A 19,755-nucleotide genomic window follows, 5' to 3' on the forward strand; every position below is an offset into this window, starting at 1 on the left:
CCTTTCAGTTTCACAAGCAGAAGCGGAGAGAGTCATTTGTTTGATTGGTACATCTGCAGCTGAGACCAAAATGAGATTAGGCTTAAGCATTGAAATTGAAATAGAAGGATGATGGGTGGATCATTACCTAGTTTAGTGTCTGTACTCTTTCCCTAAGTCTTTCTTGCTTACCTATTTTCCATCCCCCAGGAACATCAAATTGTGACAACTCTTTCAATTGTCCCTGCTGTGAGAAACACAACAATTTTGAAATATTATGCGAGGAAGAATTTAGCTAGCAGTATCTCACAAACTAATGGAGATAGAAATTCATGCTTTATAGTATTTGAAATCTGATTCCCTTCTTTCAGATGGTATAAAACAGTGGTTTCTAGTTTCAGAGGCTCTTCAGAGAGGCCACTAACATCATGTTGGTGTTGATGAGGGGAAAGCAAGATTGTAATTGGAATGGTGTGACATTTAAGGTCTGATAGCTTATGACCAAATAGAATAGCTTGGAATGGCTTATACCATTTTGACAATCTCTGCTCCAGTATGGCATAATGTTAATTTCTAGTATTGGTAATTTACAGGACAGGAGTGTTTAAAAGTACTTTGGGGCCTAAATTAGTTCCTTTGGCTTGTCTGTGCTGTTTTGCTATGGCCTGGGATTGGATGTAGGAAGTCCTGTTCCTCAGGCTAGTTAAAGATTTGCCTGAAAGTTTTTTGGAAACTAACTGGTTTGACTAATGTTGTAAAAAATTGTAACATGAAAATATTTACTGAAAAAGAGAATAGCGTGGGATGGAAAGAGTGATGTCCAACATAAAGAACGTAGGAGTCTAGTAGTGTCTCAGAGCTGTTCTGTAACTCTGAATTGAATAGGTTGCCTGTGGATGATGCATCAGGGAAGCAGCTGGTGGCAGAGGCTATCCATTCAGGAAAGAAAAAGGAAGCAATGATACAGTGCGCGCTGGAAGCTTGCCGAATACTGGATGCTAGAGGTGTGCTGCGGCAAGAGGCAGGTCGGTAACTGGTCACGTTCTTTGGTAGCTATTTAGAAGATGCTCTCTGAGGGGCGGCTTCTAGTTGCCGAGAAAGCTTGAGCCTGCTGCATATGCCTAGAGTTGATTTAAACAATCTTGCGTTCTCCAGTCTATGTGTTACATATCTCGTCAATTATGTGGTACTAACTAGACTAGGTAGGCTTAAATCAACGATGTAGATGACTAGCTTCAAACTGTTCTCTTTTTCAAGAGCTTTTAACTTTTTCGCTTCCTTGCCTTCCCCTCTCCCCCCCCCCCCCCCCTTCTCAGTATCCCGGAAAAGGAAAGCAAAGAACTGGGAAGAGGAGGACTTTTATGACAGTGATGATGACACCTTCCTTGACCGAACTGGGGTTGTTGAAAAGAAACGACTGAACAGAATGAAAAAAGCTGGGAAAATAGAAGAGAAGCCGGAGACTTTTGATTCACTGGTAAGAAGAACGTCAGGTTATCAGCCAGACAGGGCATTGTTAGCTTCAGGCTATAATCAGTCTTGCATACACTGTTGCTGGAAAGAAAGATCAAAGTGATTTTAAATTGCTCTGTGTTAGACAGTGCTTTGATACCATCTCAGGCCTGTAATTACCAATTGATCAGCCTGGAGTGGAGTCAGTAGGGCTCCGTGTCTATAGAGCAAGAGACTTGGAGGGTTGAAGATTGGTGTTGGCGTATGCATGGAACCTTTTGACTCCAGCACAGGATGGAAGTGCCAGAAAAGCTGCTGCTACCAGCACTTCAGTAGCATGTGGGCACTTAGCTGGTGGTCCCAGTCTAACTGAGTGAACACAGAAACTGCCACCACTTTTGGTACAACTTAACTTCTACTAGCAGCCTCAGCAGAAAGGAGGAGGACTGATTGTACGTGGAGAACAAGTCTTCTCATCATAGAACAGCGCCTGCTTAAGGTTGAGATGTGTAGGGAAGGCAGTACTACGGAAGTTTGCTCTGCTGCTGTCTCTGCTGTGCCTGCTCTGTGGATAGAGGACTTCAGTCCCCAGGCCAGTCAGTCATCTGACATGAGCCCTAAATTCTCACACACAAACTAGGGGAGGCAAGAGGAATTTGCAACTTCATTGATCAGAGCTGTGAAAATAATAATAAATTCAGCTCATGAGTTACCAGAAAGTAGTGCACACTCTATTCTAGGGAAATGTACTATAATTGTGCTTGCCTGTGCAGTTTTTCTTCTGCTTGACAGGACAGGGCAGAGAGGTGGGTGAATTGAGTATCAGAACAAAGACACAAACAGTTTCAGGCCATCACAAAATAATTTCCAAGTGTCGAAAGTGCACGTGGTACCTCCCAAAACAAGATGATCTGGTCCCTGCTTCAAAGACCATACAAAGTGGATTGAACCTGGCTTGACAAGTTAGGGTCATACTCAGACAAGGAGGGTGAGAAGGAAGGACAAGGGTGACGACAATATAACATGGTTACCCAGGCATGTGCACATCTTGATGCTTCAGGAGGAAAATGAGATGAGAAATGGTTTAGGAGCAGAGTCAGTCCTTTGAGCCAGTAACCTCCTGGCCAAAGATCAGCAGTGTAAAGACAGGATAATGTGTAGAATATTGGTTTTAAGAATAACTTATTTTAAAAATAACATCTTTAAAATGAAAATGTTTTTTAATTGTGTGGCTCTTCGTAGGTTGCAAAGTTAAATGCAGCTGAAAAAGAACTTTCTGAGATAACAGAGAAGCTGAAGGTTTCAGGGAAAGGTAAGGCACCAAGTATCCCTGATTGAAGAGCTTTAGGGAGCGCTGTGGAGGAGAGGGCAGAGTATGTATATATGTCTTACATATAGTTGCTAAATGAAAATGGAGGAGTGGAATCTAGAAGCAGGCATACTTACAGGTCATTTTGCTCACTATTGTTTCACACCAGTCCCAAAGAGAGTACCTAATCTAGTACACAGGATCAGACAGTAGACAATATAGATGTAGTTCCCTGCATTTGTTGTTAATGAGTATCTTAACTGTACATAACCTCTCGGGTAAGGGGAGGAGGGTGTACTAGCTAGATGAGTTTAACAAGGTAAACTAGTGCTCATCGGTGTTAACCATGTTTGTGACACCAATCCTATTTGAAGAGAATTCTTCCACAAGCTCCAAATCCTTTTGCAGGAAACAAAAGACCAAAGGATTCTGAAATTGCAGATGGTCTCTATTCAGGTCATCTTTGTCACTGCAGATGTAAAAGTTTAAAGCAAAGAAAAACTGAAAAGTGCACAGTGAAAGTACTTGAAGTTTAGGACCCTGTGTTCGTCTGGTGAATTTGCAACTTGCTGCCACATGAGGTCAGAGTTTGGGTTCCAGCCTTGCTCTTCTGGGGTGGGTCTGTGTAGTGTAGGGGAAAGCTACTGTCAGGTGAGATGGTCATATTCCACAACTCAAGTCAGGCCTAACCTTCCTCAAAGAGAGGAGCACTATAAGGCAAAGCTTTTGAGACTCTGTGAGGAATAGGTTAGGGGATCCTAGAGAACTTTAACCAATCCCCTCATCCCCTGCAAGCATATCTGGAAACAAAAGGTTCTGTCTTCAGGGTTCCTTGTGGAATGACCCCTGAATATAGGTGTATGTAAATACATTAAATTTGTCTGCCAATAATGTGCTCTTGCATTTCATAGAGGTAGTTAAAAGGATGCTGTCACTCAAAAATCCTACCTCCATCTGCAAATTTTATACCTTCTTTTATTTTAGTAACTGCTATGTTTACTAGAATGAAAGATCAGACGGGAAAGCATATTTTTGTCTTTTTTTCAGATTTACTTTGTACATTTGACGGCACTTGTTGAATAGTCTGTTACACTGCTTCCTAATGGTTAGTTGCATCACTCTCATGAGATGCAGTTGGGAGGGAGAAAATTATACTCTTCCACAGGCTCTGCAAGCAAGTATTTATTGTTAGCAACAACAGAAGGTGAAGAGGCAGCAGGCAGGTGCATTCCCAAGGACATTTTGTGTCATTGCTCTTGGACCCACTCAAAAGACCCTGATAATGCAGCAAGGAAATGCAAACTCTCCTCCCCTCTTTTTTATCAAAAGGGAATTTAAAAAAAAAAAAATCTTTAGTGAACAGCCTTTAAATTGTAAGCTGAATTTAAAAAAAATTCAAATTGACTGTCTCTTTAAACAAAACAAATATTGGGCACATAAAAAGTCCACTAGAAAAAGTTGAGACAAAATGTACTTGTAGGCTATGTGTAATGTGGCCAGGTGTTATCTGGGGGAAATGTACTTAGTTGTTTGTTTATACATTTTTCTACCAGAAATAGTTTGTATAAACAAAGGATGGGTCTTCCTTGTGTGAGTAAGATTTCTCTGAGAATTGTAGAGTCTTCCAGGTGGTAATATATTTCAACTTATGGTAGCTATACTTTTATGTCTGCATGATATGGTCCGCTATTTCATTTTGGTAAACCAACCCAATACCAGTGCCAGTTTGGATCAACAATTTTGTTTCTGGTCATTTGTCCAGGACCATTGCTTGGAAAATCTATCTGAACCTGAAAGCATTTAGTACTGTTAATTCCAGCGTGTCATGACTCACTGAGGTGGACATGAATCCTTTATAGCCCTGGAACACTGGGAATGCCAGCATTTATTGCTAGACCTGTCAGACTGCGAGGTATCAGACCTTACTTTGAAACAATACTGGGGCTACTTTGGTACCTCAGTTTAACAATGCTTTCCTGACATTGGGCCAGGATAGACTATAACTAGTCTTAGATCACTGGCCAGTCTATTTTAATCCTTGTATTGGCTGCATGTCTTTTTTTCTTTGCAATTTAAATTGGTAGCTCACATTAACCATAGGTGCTGGCCTACAGCTTCCGAGAGCACTTACACTAACAATAGGTGATTTTTATCATTGTATTGGTAGTCTGTCAATACTAAGGTTGTGAAACCTTATCAAGCTTTGGCTTTCTCTGAGTCATTACATGTCTGGCCTCTAAGGGCAGCACTCCAGAAAGATGGACGAGTGAGTGACAGGCTGAATTACTGTACCTCTTACCCAGCACTTGTAGAAATTAAGTGGTTGTCAGAGCGACATCAATAGAGGTTTACAGATTGCTTTGTAAACTCATTTTGAACTACCTACTGATGGGGAAGCTTGATAACGCTCTCATACTTCAGTGCAGCTGAATGAAAATCAAATACACAGAGATTTTCACTTTTATTTTTTGTTAGCGATGATAATGTTCTTCACGGACAAGCTGATAGTGAAGTAAATGGCCCTAGAGCTTTTGTCCATATAACATAAAATACAATATCCATGATTAATCCTGCTCCTAGTGATGACTAATTTTCATCTCCCCAGCAATTTTCTGTGCGATTGCAGATACCACATCCTAAGAAAAAGACTGAACTGCATTCCATAGCCTGAGCTTGGGAAATCTGGTCCCTCAAGCAGCAGGGGGGTAGAGATTCCCTTTGTGATGCTGAGGTAATAGATCCTGCTGTGCATTTGCTCATCAGAGGACAGACTGGTTTGTCCAAAGCTGTATTTACCTGGGACACGGCTGTCCTCTGTAGCTGCCACCCACTGCTGAAACTTCCACATCCACTTACGCGTTGCGGAGTCTCTATTTTGAAATGGTGGCAGCACTTTAGGCAGAGACAACTAATCCATTCTGCACTGGGGCAGGGTTGTAGGTATCGATTTTCTGGGCTGGTCCGTTGTGCCCAACTTCAGGCCCAATCCTGTGAGGTGCTGAGCATCTAATTCCCATTGATTTCTTCAAGGTTTTTCCCAGGTCAGGATCTTTTTGAGTCTAGAGCATGCATGTCTATTCACCGGCTTACTTCAAAGTTCAGATACTTAATCTGGTGGTATGCTAAACATCTCTCTAAGAATGCATCATACAGTGCAGAATGTGTGTAAGTTTAGTAGTAAAAGTGCTGTGTGTGTGTATATCTATATACACACCTTTAATTCAAGGTTATTTTGTAGGCATCCTTATGCACATAAGGGTGAATACTGACATACAGTATCTCTATCTTTTAAAAGGTTCAAACAGTCAGTTCGTGGGTAGCTTTTGTCCTGATTCACACTCAGTGTAAAAAGAAAAGGAGGACTTGTGGCACCTTAGAGACTAACCAATTTATTAGAGCATAAGCTTTCGTGAGCTACAGCTCACTAATAAATTGGTTAGTCTCTAAGGTGCCACAAGTCCTCCTTTTCTTTTTGCGAATACAGACTAACACGGCTGTTACTCTGAAACTCAGTGTAAAGTAATTATATTTGAGAGAAATAGACTTAATGAGAGCTACTTTGGCTGGACTACTTACAATACGTTTTTATTAACATTGATATATCATCTGCCTAAGGGACATTAGGGCACATAGCATACCAAGTAATAATAATTCCTTGCATCCTATTAACTAAGTGATCTTTGAGTAATTACTGTTACATGCTGCTACAGCTTTTGTGTGTGTGTTAAACTTGAAACTATATTTTGTTCTATATCAGAAATACCCAGTTTATGAACTGAGGCCTTTTAAAAATGTTTGCATAACTAGAAGAAATGCTTAATAGTTCCTTACAATCACTTTCAAAAATATACTAAACACAAAAAATTTAAACAAAGCCAAAAAAAAAATCATCTTTAATTACATTCAACCAATTCTGATTTATAATTAAGGCTGAGTTAATTAGGACTGAAAGTTAAAAATACTTCGGCCTGGCTTATAATTAGGACAGATATTTAAAAATTTGCAAATTACATAATTGCGTACAGACACACGTACATATCTACATGCATACATAATCATACAGTTACAAAGATTTAAGTTTGCCTGAATTTTAGCATAGCATATAATAGTAAAAATGAGGCAGAAGTTCTTACCGAACAGCAAGGGCTCAGAAATTCTGACAACACAGAATTAGTTCTCTTCATTGTCTGCCTCTGACATAACTCAAGGGTTGCAAATCCTGTAGCATTGTCAAAATCCAAGAAAAGAACTTTTCTGATCCTTGTTAAGTCATGGGTTAGCAAGAAAAACCTGAGGCTCTAAAGCCTCATGAACCAAAATTTGAGATGCAAAAGAAACAACTTTGTTATTACATATATGGGAGGAATCAGCAATGTCTGCAAAGAGATGGACTCTCTCACCTTTGGGAGGCAAAAATCCATTCCTTTATTTTCCCTAATATAAATCAGCCTTCCCAGTTAGAAAACATTGCCAAAGTAACAGTATGTAAGGCTGTCTGAACAGGAGTCACAGATGAAGTATTTTTTATAGTAAGATAGGAAATACTTACAGACTTCAAGGGGGTGATTACTTGAGTTAACATTCACAAATTCAGAAGTGGGTTTACACAGACTAAAATGGGTAGAATCAAATTCATCCTTTAGAGAACTCCATTGAATTCTTTCCCAGGGACAAATTTGGCCCATCATTTAGCTGAATGGTGAGAGTTTTGCACAGAGGGTGGTGTATTAACTATTTATCTGTCTTGGGTACTTATATTGCCCCATGACACACTTTGCAATCTTTAAAGGTTAAATTTGGTGGGTATGAGACTCATCTTTTTTTCTATTTCCCCCGCCTCCCCCGCTACCTTGTATATTTTGCAATCCTCTTGCCCAGCCCAATCCCAGCCGGCTTCTCAGGATTCCTTGGATGAGTTCATGACTGAAATAAAATCAGGCTGCTCCTTAGACAGCGTAATGAGGAAGAAGCTTCGCTTGCGGTCCTTTGAATTGAGGCAAGAACAGCAGAGACTGAAAGGGTTAATAAAGATTGTTAAACCTGCAGAGCTGCCGGAGTTGAAGCCACAGTGAGTCTACATCAATAATCATTGTATATTGTCCATATGAAATTGTGCTATCCTGGCAAGTGAAATGCTGCCAAAATGTAGAAAGAGCAAAATATACAATGGGTACCACCTCCTGTGGTACATCTGAAATGTCACTTTGGCATGTCAGTGTGCCACTGACCCATAGCCATGTCAAAGGCATGCTGCAGAGAGATGCAGCAACAGTGGAGTTAAAGCAGTAAGATCAACACCTGCTTGCACACACAGTGGTGTTTCTTAATAACATGTCTTGCAGAAGCATCACACAGCACAGGTTTGAGTTCTTGTTTCATAGCATCACCTTTGTTCCGCAAATGTTTCTGTTCTTAAATAGAAGAGATTGATGCTTAGGTATTTACTGTAGACTGTGCATTTGCTAATCACTTTTCTTTGTATCTAATTTTGTTAGGACTGGGAGTCATGGTATGGAAATGGAGAACAAGCCTAAAAAGCTAACACTGCCTCTCTTTGGTGCAATGAAAGGGGGAAGAAAATTCAAACTGAAAACTGGAAACCTAGGGGTAAGTTGGATGAAGAGGCCGGTTTTCAGGTATTTGTTGCTTTCGTTTCCTTAGGTCGTTGGCTTTCCCTTCACTTTCTTTTCTATTCTTCTTGGCCTTTTCGTTAAATTCAGATGCATTATTGGTTTAATTCCCAATAGGACTATCCAAAAAACTATGACCTGCTTTTCTGGGGACAATGACTGTATCTCTTCTTCTTTTTCACCTGCACTGATACCTTTCCTTAGGACAAAATAGCTCGTCATCCATTTGGCACTTCTTTCCTAGTTCTTCCTATGTGTGGAACACACATGCTTTGTCCTGTCTTCTCTGTCTGTGGCCGTTCTGTATCAACCTGTCTATATATCTCAGGGTTTTTTATAGCACTCGTCATCAGATTACCTAAACACTGCTACATCAGTTTGCTTTTACGCCACAGAAGTTGCCTCTCAGACGTCCAGTTATCCCTGAAAGCTTGTTAAAAATGAAAGATAATGGGCCTGAAGTGGAGGAAGAAGAAGAGGATGAAGATAAGGAGCAGGAAATCAAAGCAGCAAATATCAGGACACAAAAAGCAGAGATGAAAATGGCAGGAGAAGAAGCAGAACAAGAGACTAGTCTTCCTGCCAGTTCTCCTAGCAAGAATGTGGAACCCACCCATGGTAAACAGTGACTGCTTTTTCCCTTTTCCCTGCATTAGGTTATGAGAGTATAAACTACTGGATTTTTCAGAGTTGCCCAAAGCTCTGGAGGTTTGTTTCACAGATGTTCATGTGACATTTTGCAGATTTCCTTTTCACAGCTTTGTGCCTATGAGTTCAGCATTCTGGGCACAAACAGATCCAGGAACCGAAGAGTTTCACCTGGTTTTGTATTAAAGCTCTGCACAACAGCAAATTTCCCATAGTTTTGGGATTAAAAAAAAGACAAGAAAAGAAATCTTTCTGTATTGTGACGGGCTATATTGATAAACCAGTGTGTGCAGCACTTGAGTGTCTTACAGTAACAAACTAGAACATGACATTGTTGTAAAGGAACATAATTAAAAAGAAAACAGATTTCAGAGTAAGAATACATTTGAAGGTTTATAAACTGAAGAGGTAAAATATTTTAAAAGTCATAATGGCAGGATCTTGACACTGTCTGTGTCTGTGACACTGTATATACAAATTCAAACCCTTTTGCATTCACCAACTCTGTGCATGTGAAAACTCAGCCATAACATTGCAGTAAGTTATTTTGTTCCCTCATATCTGCAACTCTACGTCCTTGCTTTAATGTATGGTATCATGTGCGATATGGCCAAGTTGTTAGTTTAAACTGGCTCTGTAGGTTAATTAAACTCCCTTCCCAATGTTGCATTGAAATAGTCTTTCTATGTTTAAACTCTTTAGGTGTTTAGAGAGAATTGTCCCTTTATTTGAATGTCAGTGCTGAAATGAATGCAGCTAAGTTTACTCGAGTATATTGTGTTTCAGTGATACTAGTGCTCTACTTCTTAGGATGCCTGATAAGTGTATTCTGTTGACTTTTTGGCTGTTTTCCCCAGAGATTGGTTTTCAGTCTCAGCCCATCAGCAATCGGTTAAAGACACCAGATAATGAATATCAGGTGGACCTATCACAAGAGAAGTCTCAAGGTGAGCAATGCAATGTGGGGCTCAGCAATTGTGCAGGAGATTATGGACTTAAAAATGTATTCAAAGGAGCTATTGTCTGTGCAAATTAGCAAAAGGAAACCGCATTGTCTAGTTTCTGAAGCAGGGAACTAGGAATCTAGGGGGTGTAAGGGCTATTTTCAACTCTGCCACAGTCTAAATATGTGACATCTGGGCAAGTCGCTTCATCTCTGTATTTCAATTCTCCTCGCCCCTCCAAATCTGTAAGGCGCTTTGAGTTCCTTGGATGAAAGACACTATATAAATACAACGTTATTTTAATGCAGTAGCGTGACAGCAGGATCTTGTGAGGAAGAACCAAGTATAAAAAATGATGCACCCTTTTTCTCCTCCTTGTCTTGTCTTAAGAGTTGGTCAGAGGGGAAGTGCATGTGAAGATCTGTGCCAATACAAATCTCAAGTACCATATGGCAGTAGCATGCACTGTGAGCTGACCAAATGTCACCGTGCATTTTACAAAAGTCCATCTGATCCTCAAGATCAAAGCCTGACTTGGCATGCAAAACATTTGGAAGAGATCTGTATGAATTCTTTTACTCTGCTCTCCCACCTAACAGTCTATGGCAGCCTAAGATTCCTCAGGGAGACTGTCCTCTTCTCTTATAGGGGTGAATTTTGATGTCTGATGAGATTGAGATCTTGAGTCACTTAGGTTAAATGGCAGGAGAGTCAAGGCTATTCATCTTACATGATTCCTCACTATTCTGTTCCACTAACTGATATTCCTGTACCCAGAGAAGTGGCATTTTCGTATGTTGGTTCCATGTATTTCCTAAAGTAGCTTTCGGTCTTCATGGCCCAGAGTACAGACCCTTGATGGCCGAAGTCCAGGGCACTTTCATGCTCCAGCTTCAGTATTATATCCTCTTGTAATCTGCAGGGAGAAAATTGTTTGACTATTAAAATTTATCATTATAGTAACTGCAGATAGAAAAGACCTATTAGATCCTAACCTCTTACAGGTGGATATATGGAGTGCCAGAGGATCGAATACGTTACATTTAAGTGACAACTGTAGTTTGTTTAATCTCAATAAATTTATAACAGTAGGATCCTGTTCAACAGATAAAAGAACTGAATTTTGGTTCAACAAGGTTAATGTACCATTTCCTTTGACAGGTCTGTTTTTAAGGGGGCCTTTTGTAAACTTATTTCTGATAGAGCTGCTGGTTTGTGATGTAGGAGCAATACCGTGTGCTATAAAACAGATCTTGTTTCTTCCCAGCGTCTGAGAGCGCGTGCAGGACATTTGAAGAGAGCCCCAAGAAAAAGACGAAAGTTTATGGCCCAAGCAGGGTAAGTAAGGGTACCTGACGCGCTCTCACTCATAGGAAGACAGTCCTTGCCCCAAGAAGTCAACAGTCTAATTTAAAAGATTCCCTCTGAGCGAAATGGGCTGGTGACGTGGTTGGAGTACAGCTTTGTGACAGTGATGTCTCTTCCATGGTGTGTGAGACTAGTCTTCTAATACACTACTGCTGCAGCAGGCATAGAGAGCTATTACAAGTCACCGAGGAGCGTGCCTGCTGAGAAGCTATGATCTAGCATTTCAGGATTGACAGAGCTCCGTAAAAGCTACAGTCAAAATAGACCACCAGTCCATTCATCAAAGCTTCCTTTCCAGTTTGTGCTGTGTCACAGTGATGTGATCTCTCATTTGCTTGTATGTGCTCCAACTTGCCATAAAAATTGGCGTGCTCCAAGGCCCAGTCCTGTGTCTGCAGAGCTTTCTTGTGGATTAGCGTGGGATGTTGCACTCACTGGCTTACACAGCAAAGGTCTTAGTCTGGAAAACTGATACTGTTGGACAAAAACCTGGGGGCCACCTCTGTAGTCCACGTGTCTTGCCTTTAATATAACTTCATCCTTTTGGGAGTTGTGGAAAGGGGCCATTGTTAGTGCTGTGGAATTTATTGTAACTGGGAGACAAGGTGTAAGTGGCCTCCAGTGCATTCACAAGGAGGATAGAGTTGTTTCTAGGATAAAAATCTGTAAGGGATATGAACCCTCCATGTTTTGGGGCATAAAGATAACCACTTCTGCTGGGGGTTAGAAAGAACCTCTTCCTGGGGGCATATTGCTGCATAATTTAGCATCATGGGGGCTTGTACCTTTCTCTAAACCATCTGGTACTGACCATTGTGGGAGACTGGGTACTGGACTAGATGGTCTACAAGTTTATCCAGTGTGGCAATTTCTACGCAGCACATTCTGGTTGTAGGTTTTGTAATTGATAGAATGCTATGCAAATACACTGCATCATGTAGCAAAGAGATGTACTGCCCATCAGTCACTAGCAGGATCCGCTAATCCAAAATAATACTTCCATTGGCATTAATTGATTCCGTTGTTAGCAATCCCAGCAAAGAGGCCAAGGACTGAATGGGAACATCCTTCAGAGGAGGTCCCTCCTTAGCTAGGTTGAAGCATATTAGTGAGGGAAGTGTCAATACATTTGCACTGCTACAATCCATGCTGTACCCCTTCTGTGGATAACTAGAAGGTTCCAGTCTCCAGGGCTGTCAGACCCAGCACCTCTAACCAGCACTAATTCACTCCAAGCATTCTAATGTTATAGTATTCTCATAATATTAAATACCTTAGGTTATCTTCACATTCCCATTACAAATCACTTTTTTGCACATGCGATCTTCTGCACACACTCTCCTTTTGGTTGATATTTTCCATAGTGGGTTTCAGACCAAAGGTAGCATTTTTTTTAAAGTTTGAGGAAAAAATCTTTTTATGCACTTCTGAGTCATGCAAAACTGGAAAAAGTCTTTTCTCCTTCTGAAAAGATTTTGACTTTTTTGTGCACAAGAATAAAGAGAGCTGAATTTTACATGGTGACACTTTCCAGGAGGCTAGATCTTCCAGAGGGCTCTAATCCAGGTTAATTTTAGAAAATTAAACAGATTTGACGGACTGAAACATTGCTTTGATCATGCTGATAGATCTGTATTAAGGTTTTATGTAATAACCAGTACATAAATTCAATGCTTAGTAAATATAGACTCATAGACTTTAAGGTCAGAAGGGACCATCATGATCATCTAGTCTGACCTGCACACTGCAGGCCCTCACCCACCACTCCTCTAATAGACCCCTAACCTCTGGCTGAGTTATTGAAGCAGTGTATGCTCTGTGTAGATTTAAAGACTTAAATATAGGTGGGTTGGGTTTTTTTGTTTTGTTTTTCAGTGTTTCACTATGGAGTTGTTAGATTTTGACTACATAATTGTGGAAGTAAAAAATGAAAGCAGTTAAAAGATTACTGCTTCAGCCCTAAATTTTCAACCTGACTTTCACTTGCTATCTCCATATTTAGGCCTCGATGAAAATAGCCTGATTTTTGAGGAGCACTTAGCAGTCACAAATGCCACTGAAATTAATGGGAGCTAGAAGCATATATCTCCTTGGAAAATGAGGCCACTCTTATTTTAACAGCTTAACTTCAGGCATTCAAGTTTGAAACTGTTGGCCTTAATATGATTTTTATTTTTTTCCCAGTGTGAATTGTGCTCCTAAATCACTTAAATACTCTTAAGTCTCACCTTCCCCTTTTTCCTTTAAACAGGGACATTCATTGTAAAATTGACATCAATGTAACATTAAGCTTACAAATTTAAACCCTCGAGAGTCAGCAAATACAAAAATTAACATTTTCATTGTAACCTCTATTTGCATACACCATGGACACAATCCTGTGTTTTGCATTATCTGTAATGCTGTCAAGTGCAACAAACAGTTCTGCCCTCGTTAGTACACTCAACTCCTACTGACTTCATTGGGAATTTCATGGCTATATCGGAGGGTGGAGTTGTCCTTCAGTCTATGCTCTGAGGCCTGGTCTATGCTGGGCGGGTGGGGATCGATCTAAATTATGCAACTTCAGCTATGTGAATAACATATCTGAAGTCGATTTACTGAGATCTACTTATCACGATGTCTTCACTGTGGTCAGTTGACAGCTGACGCTCCCCCGCTGCCCGTCGATGCCGAGGGTAATGTAGACACGCCCTGACAGACCGGCTCTGTTACCAGCCCACTGCACTCCTGTTGTTTCCTCATTGACCTTTCACAGTAGGGAAACTGCTTCCACCTCTCGGTAGCTTTTTTTTTTTTTCAGCTTAAAACTGACTATTTGAAACACTTGGGAACTTTATGCTAGGAATGCTGTATCTTTAAAAATGTCTGCTCAATTTTTATTTTTTGCAGCTCCAGCAAGCGCTTTCCTCCTCGCAGTACCCAGAAGATGACCCAGACTACTGTGTGTGGATGCCTCCTGCAGGTACCAAGCAATTTCCTCTAACTTCTTACTCCAATAAATCAGGAATCCATTTGCAAAATAGTCCTGAGGTCCCTGAAGTGTGGCCCAAAAAAAAAATCAACCAGTATGGATATTTCACACATACACCCATCCCAAATACCACATGTAACAACCATGTACTTTTCACACTGCTATATGTGCTACTATTAGTTCCTGCAGTTCTATATTCGCTTCATTACGCCAAGTATGGTGGTGGTTTTATTATTTGAAAGGAAGATCAAAGCCTATGAGGTTTTGAGCAGCCTCAACTTTCGCTGAAGTCATTGGAACATTCCGCAACCTGTGGGATTGGTCCTCTAAAACTTTTGTGAGGACTTTTTGGCCAAAACTTTGAAACACAAATCTTCCTACAACTCGTATCACATGTTTTGGAGAGACAAGCCTTATTAACTTATTGTGGCAGAGATATGGAATGACTTTTAATAGGGGCACAAATCCAATTTGTGTGGAGGGTGAAAGGTAAAGATTAACTTTTCTAATTAACCTTCAAATCGTTTTGATTTAACCTTCTGTGGTTATTTTTAATGATGCAATGAATTTTCAATTATACTTTTTTAATGAGAGCATGGCTTATGCATATAGCTTTTCATATTAAGTGCATAGATTAGATTTCATATGGTTTCATGGTAGTCTTTCTCAAAATTACAGATAATTAGGGGTTTAAAACATTGCTGGGCCTCACAGGGGGGAGGAGACGGGGAAGGAACTTCAGTGAGGAGAGCTCTATCCCAGAGCTAAGTGAACAGAAGGACTGCACTCCATTAGCACTAGTAAAAACTAGAGCAAAATTCCTGGCTCAGCTGACCAGAAGAGGGGCTGAACTGGGTGTGTCTAGCCAGCTTCCTTTTTTGAGGGAGCTCTCTTTTCCTGTCTCCAGCTGTTAATGGGCAGATTTGTCTCCTGTCTGAGCTGGCATAATGGAGGAACCAAATAAACAGGAAAGATATTATGTAGTCTTGTAAAGGCATATAACTCCCAGCTGTCAGGAATTTATGTATCAAAAGGAGATTAGTATTGTAGTATCCATTGTGTGGGTTGGTATACTTTTTTTTCTGCCTGTCGAATGTATGCTCTGTGCAGACAGTTTCATTCTTTGCTCTGAGTTGATCTTGGAAGAGAAAATATATATATATTTTTGTCTCTTGTCAATCAGGTCAAAGCGGTGATGGCAAGACTCATCTGAATGAAAAATATGGCTATTAAGCTTCACAGGCCCCAGGCAGGGGCTCTGAGGTCTAAGGGACCGTGCTACTTTGGACAGCTTCCTGCACAGAGTTGAGTGAGGGGTGAAAGAGTTAGCTTCTCAGATGTTGTTGAAGACTGAATGGCATCAGCACCAATTCAGACAGTTATCTCAAGCATTGAATTTGTTCTTTGTTTTTAAAACACTTCTAAGGATTCCTGAGCCTTGCACATATAAATTTTTCCACCTCTTCCTTCTGCAGTTGGCCTGGTCGTTGTATTCAGCATAGGAATGTTAGACTTGTAAGGACTTTATGTTTATAAGCTTGATGAGGTGATACCAGGCTGGTTTTATCCAATAAAAATGAGAACACTAGTGTTTTTGCCTCCAAATTATACTTAAAATGACATTTTATTTCAAAGAAAATACATTTTTAACCCCCTCTTTCTCCCCCCCGCCCCCCCAAAAAAATCCTTTTTAACTTTTGGAACTCAAGCATTTCTGCACTGAATAGTGCAAGAAAACCAGAGCATGAAATTGGCTGGAAACACTGAGAGAAACGCAATAATTAGAGGCATGGAAAAACTCTCATATGAAGACAAGCAATCCAAATATTTTCAATTTGTCTTTCAAAAGAGACAAATTTGAGGGGACATGATGATAAAAGCCCCCAAAATAGCGAATGCTCTAGAAAAGGGAGATAGGAGTTTCTGTTTTCCTTGTGTTATAACACAAGAACATTGGGACATTTGATGAATTTGAAAAATGATACATTCAAAATTGATAAAAGATAATTCTCTCAGTGCATAATTAGACTGTGGAACTCATTGCCACAGAATGTTGTTGGAGCCAAGAACTTAGTGAGGACTAAAGAGGGATTTGACCTTTCTATGGATAACAAGAATATCCAGAACTATAAAAATTCATGCTGAAAAAGAGTATTGGAAAGAATCTAATATCTCATTTATCTATAATATGAAACCTGCGGCTTAAAATAATTCCAAATGTTAAGAGATTAGGAAGAGACCTTGATGGGAGCAGATTACCCTCCATCTGCCTACTATGCAGTTTCTTGCACCTTCTTCTAAAGCAGTGGTGGGCAACCTGTGGCCCAGGAACCGGCGTCCGGGAACCCGGCAAACCACAGCCACCGGGAGCTGCGAGGGCCGTGCCTGCAGATTGTCATCAGCAAAATGTCTCACGGCCCACAATCTGATTACCCTGATGGGCCACAAGTGCCCACCACTGTTCTAAAGCATTGATGCTGGCCACTGTCAAGAGACAAGATATTGGATTAAATTGACCATAGGTCTGAGGCAGTCCAACATTTCCTATGTAAAGTAGCTCTATAAAATGCTACGGTAGTGGTTGTATTATACATAAGGAAATTCTTCTTTTAAAAATATGAATTTTATCCTGACCATGTCTCTTCACCTTCCTCTTTCATCAGACGTGTTTCTAGGATGGTCATAATAGTTCAGGCTTTTCTATCTTTTCAGCAGTGTGTGTTTGGGCAGATGCCTTTTGTATTCCCCTATTCAAGCCCCCGCTTGGTTGAAAGTATTTCTCCCTAGTAACCAAAGTCCACTCACATCAATGTCCTCTTACCAGTTCTTTTAAAATCATAATTAAAGAGAAAATACCTGCAGATGGAGCTAGTGAAGCACAAACCATGCTGTGTCAAGGTCTCTTCCATCTATGAGCTGTATTATGTCCAATTCCTTTCCTCTGGACCTCTGAAGTGTTCCCTTCATAATTAACTCGCTCTCCCCCCCTGCTCCCATAAAGCTGAAAATTCACCCACACTTACGCCACTGGCTTTAAATCAAACCCTGGTGTAGAAGAGTGATTTCACACCCGCCCATTCAGTCGCCCAGCTGTTGAGACGGGTCTTTGTTTCTGCAGTAAGCTACAGCATCCACACACTTGTTCTTGCTGCTTGTGCCAACATGTGGTCAGGATACAGTGCTTTCTCCAGCATTCAAGGACCAATTGTCTAAAGTTGCCATTTCCCGTGCAGAGGAAATGATTATTGTATTCTCTGCCACATGTTTACCTCATTATCGTAATTACTTTCCCTTGCTACAAACCTTCCTTTTATGTATTCACCTGATAAATACATTTTAATTTATAAGGCATATCCAAAGCCCTTTAAGCACTTAATATCTGGCCAGCTGCCTTCAGAATATTTTGGTTTGGAGCTCTGTGTGTGAAGCAGTTGGTTTGATAATTTGCATAACACATTCTGCTGTTTCACGTCAAACAATTATACATTTAATATAGTTATATAAATGCCATAGGTTTTTACAAGCTTTTACATTCTGATTTAAGTGTGACATTTAGCATTAGATGCTCTCAGCATCATGATAGAAATTAAGTGCAATGAAATGTCAAAGCTCTCTTTTTCTGATACCCCAGTGTGTGTGCCTATATGTATATACATGTGTATGTATACTTTCCAACATGAATATATTGCATTGTTTCTGGGTTCTGATGACCTGTTAAACCTAGGTTCAGTCTCATATTTTCACTAGACATACTCAATAAAAATGCAGCCTAATTGTAGTTCAGCGGACTAGTCTTTCACTTGGAGCCTGGCTTCAAATCTAGTCTTTGATCGCAAGTGAAAATAAGATTGTTCTCCCAAACTATCATACACTTTGACTCACTCTGGCACACAACTGCTCACGAATGTCCTAGACTAGAATAGTGGAACTGCAGGTCACAACTGATCTGCACTGGCAGAACTGTATGGAGGGAGCCTGAGACTTCAGCAGTTGTGAAATTCCAGATCAGGAGAAATGTGCATAGTGCTTATCTGCACTAATCTGACTAGCCTCTCACTTTCATAGGTATCAGGTTCACACTCCTAGAGACAGGTGTAACCCTTAACGGTATAGGGGGTGTTATTGATATTATTGTATAAATATAGTACAGATGGTTTCTGAAGAGAGAACATTGCTTGTGTGAGCTGTCTTTATTACATCTTTATGTAGAGGGAAGATAGTCTTGCCTTTACCCTGCAGTATAAGGGTGGGTACCCTCTAGGCACTCTAATTGAAAATAGCTTCTCCTGATTTCCTTTGACTCTGCATCCCATGCTCCCTACCAACTCCAGTCTACACAGAGCACTGCTACTAGCTTCCTCTCCCTGATCTTCCCTATCACACCACCACTCCCTTGTCTTTAGATCAAGTTCAAGCTTCTCATCCCTCTGAGGCACAGCACAATTTTATCTTACCAGTATCTTTGTGTTCACTTCCTCCTGCAGTTTAAACTCCTGAGGTTTCCTACAAACCACTCCTATACCCTTCTCCTGCTTCCCCTTTGCATATTCTTTTCATATCACCCCTTTTCTTTTAGTATATCCTCCCCTTCACTCAAATTATCTTCGGAATGCACTTTCACAAAGCCTTTCATCAGTGATCCTTCAAAGATGCCCACCCTACTTTGTGATGGTGACCTATCAGCTGATCTATAGTGTCTGTCTGGTTTAGGGCCTGGTCCTGGAGCTAATTCTGTGTGGGAAGAGCTCTGCAGCTGCCTGGAGTCAGTTGCAGGACTGGAGTCTCAGTGCAAGCTCCTTATAGGAGGGGCCATGTCTGCCTTTGTACAGAGCTGTGCACGCTGCTCTATAAATAAAATTGTAGTAATGTGAAGTGAAACAATACAAGAAACTATGGTGATCTACTAGCGAAATATTTCCCTTTTAGAACGGCCGTGCATCTGTTCTGTTTTGGAAGCAGCAGCATATTGTCCATGGGAATTTCCTCAGAAAGTAGTTGGCAGTGCTATAAGCCCATGATAGGAAGTGAGTGATGTTTCTCTGATGTCAGAACAAAACGGTACTATAAATCTGTAAGTCGTGTAACTTGCTTATCAACCTTTTTATCCCCTTACCATAAATAACCTTCCCAACAGTCTTTAAGAAACATCAACCAAGGCAGATTCATAACAGCAAGCCAATAACACCCTAGCAGCTCTTACAGGCTATTGTATGTAATTCTTCTAGGGTCTGTGTTGAAATGCTGATTTATTTTCCAGTGTTGAAAGCACAGCTGTAAGCCCCGCAGACCATTTTGTTCTTGCTTCTAAAGCAGCTCCCTTAGCTTCAGGTGTTTCTCACCACAAAGCGGATACAGCCGTTTTCTTTCTAAAAATTAGTGCACTGCCTGCAAACTCTGTTTTCTGGCTTCTGTTTTTGAGAAGCAGTCACACAAGGAAATGTTCTGTGATGT

The 19,755-nt window shown here is 40.6% G+C and overlaps 1 protein-coding gene across 1 annotated transcript in view; it reads left to right on the plus strand.

Moving 5' to 3' along the window:
• The window catches only part of SLC4A1AP (solute carrier family 4 member 1 adaptor protein), a 24,379-nt gene extending 6,297 nt beyond the window's left edge, over window positions 1-18,082 (plus strand). Inside the window, exons 5-14 of the mRNA XM_073338588.1 lie at window positions 865-1,004; window positions 1,296-1,456; window positions 2,674-2,743; window positions 7,619-7,808; window positions 8,236-8,347; window positions 8,766-8,988; window positions 9,876-9,965; window positions 11,230-11,300; window positions 14,223-14,295; window positions 15,488-18,082. Of these exons, the coding sequence (XP_073194689.1) occupies window positions 865-1,004; window positions 1,296-1,456; window positions 2,674-2,743; window positions 7,619-7,808; window positions 8,236-8,347; window positions 8,766-8,988; window positions 9,876-9,965; window positions 11,230-11,300; window positions 14,223-14,295; window positions 15,488-15,537 (1,180 nt within the window). The 3' untranslated portion in view covers window positions 15,538-18,082. The remainder of the gene's footprint in view (window positions 1-864; window positions 1,005-1,295; window positions 1,457-2,673; window positions 2,744-7,618; window positions 7,809-8,235; window positions 8,348-8,765; window positions 8,989-9,875; window positions 9,966-11,229; window positions 11,301-14,222; window positions 14,296-15,487) is intronic.
• Window positions 18,083-19,755: the final 1,673 nt, after the last annotated feature.

This window comes from Lepidochelys kempii, chromosome 3, assembly GCF_965140265.1.
Source record: "Lepidochelys kempii isolate rLepKem1 chromosome 3, rLepKem1.hap2, whole genome shotgun sequence".
Lineage (NCBI taxonomy): Eukaryota > Metazoa > Chordata > Testudines > Cheloniidae > Lepidochelys > Lepidochelys kempii.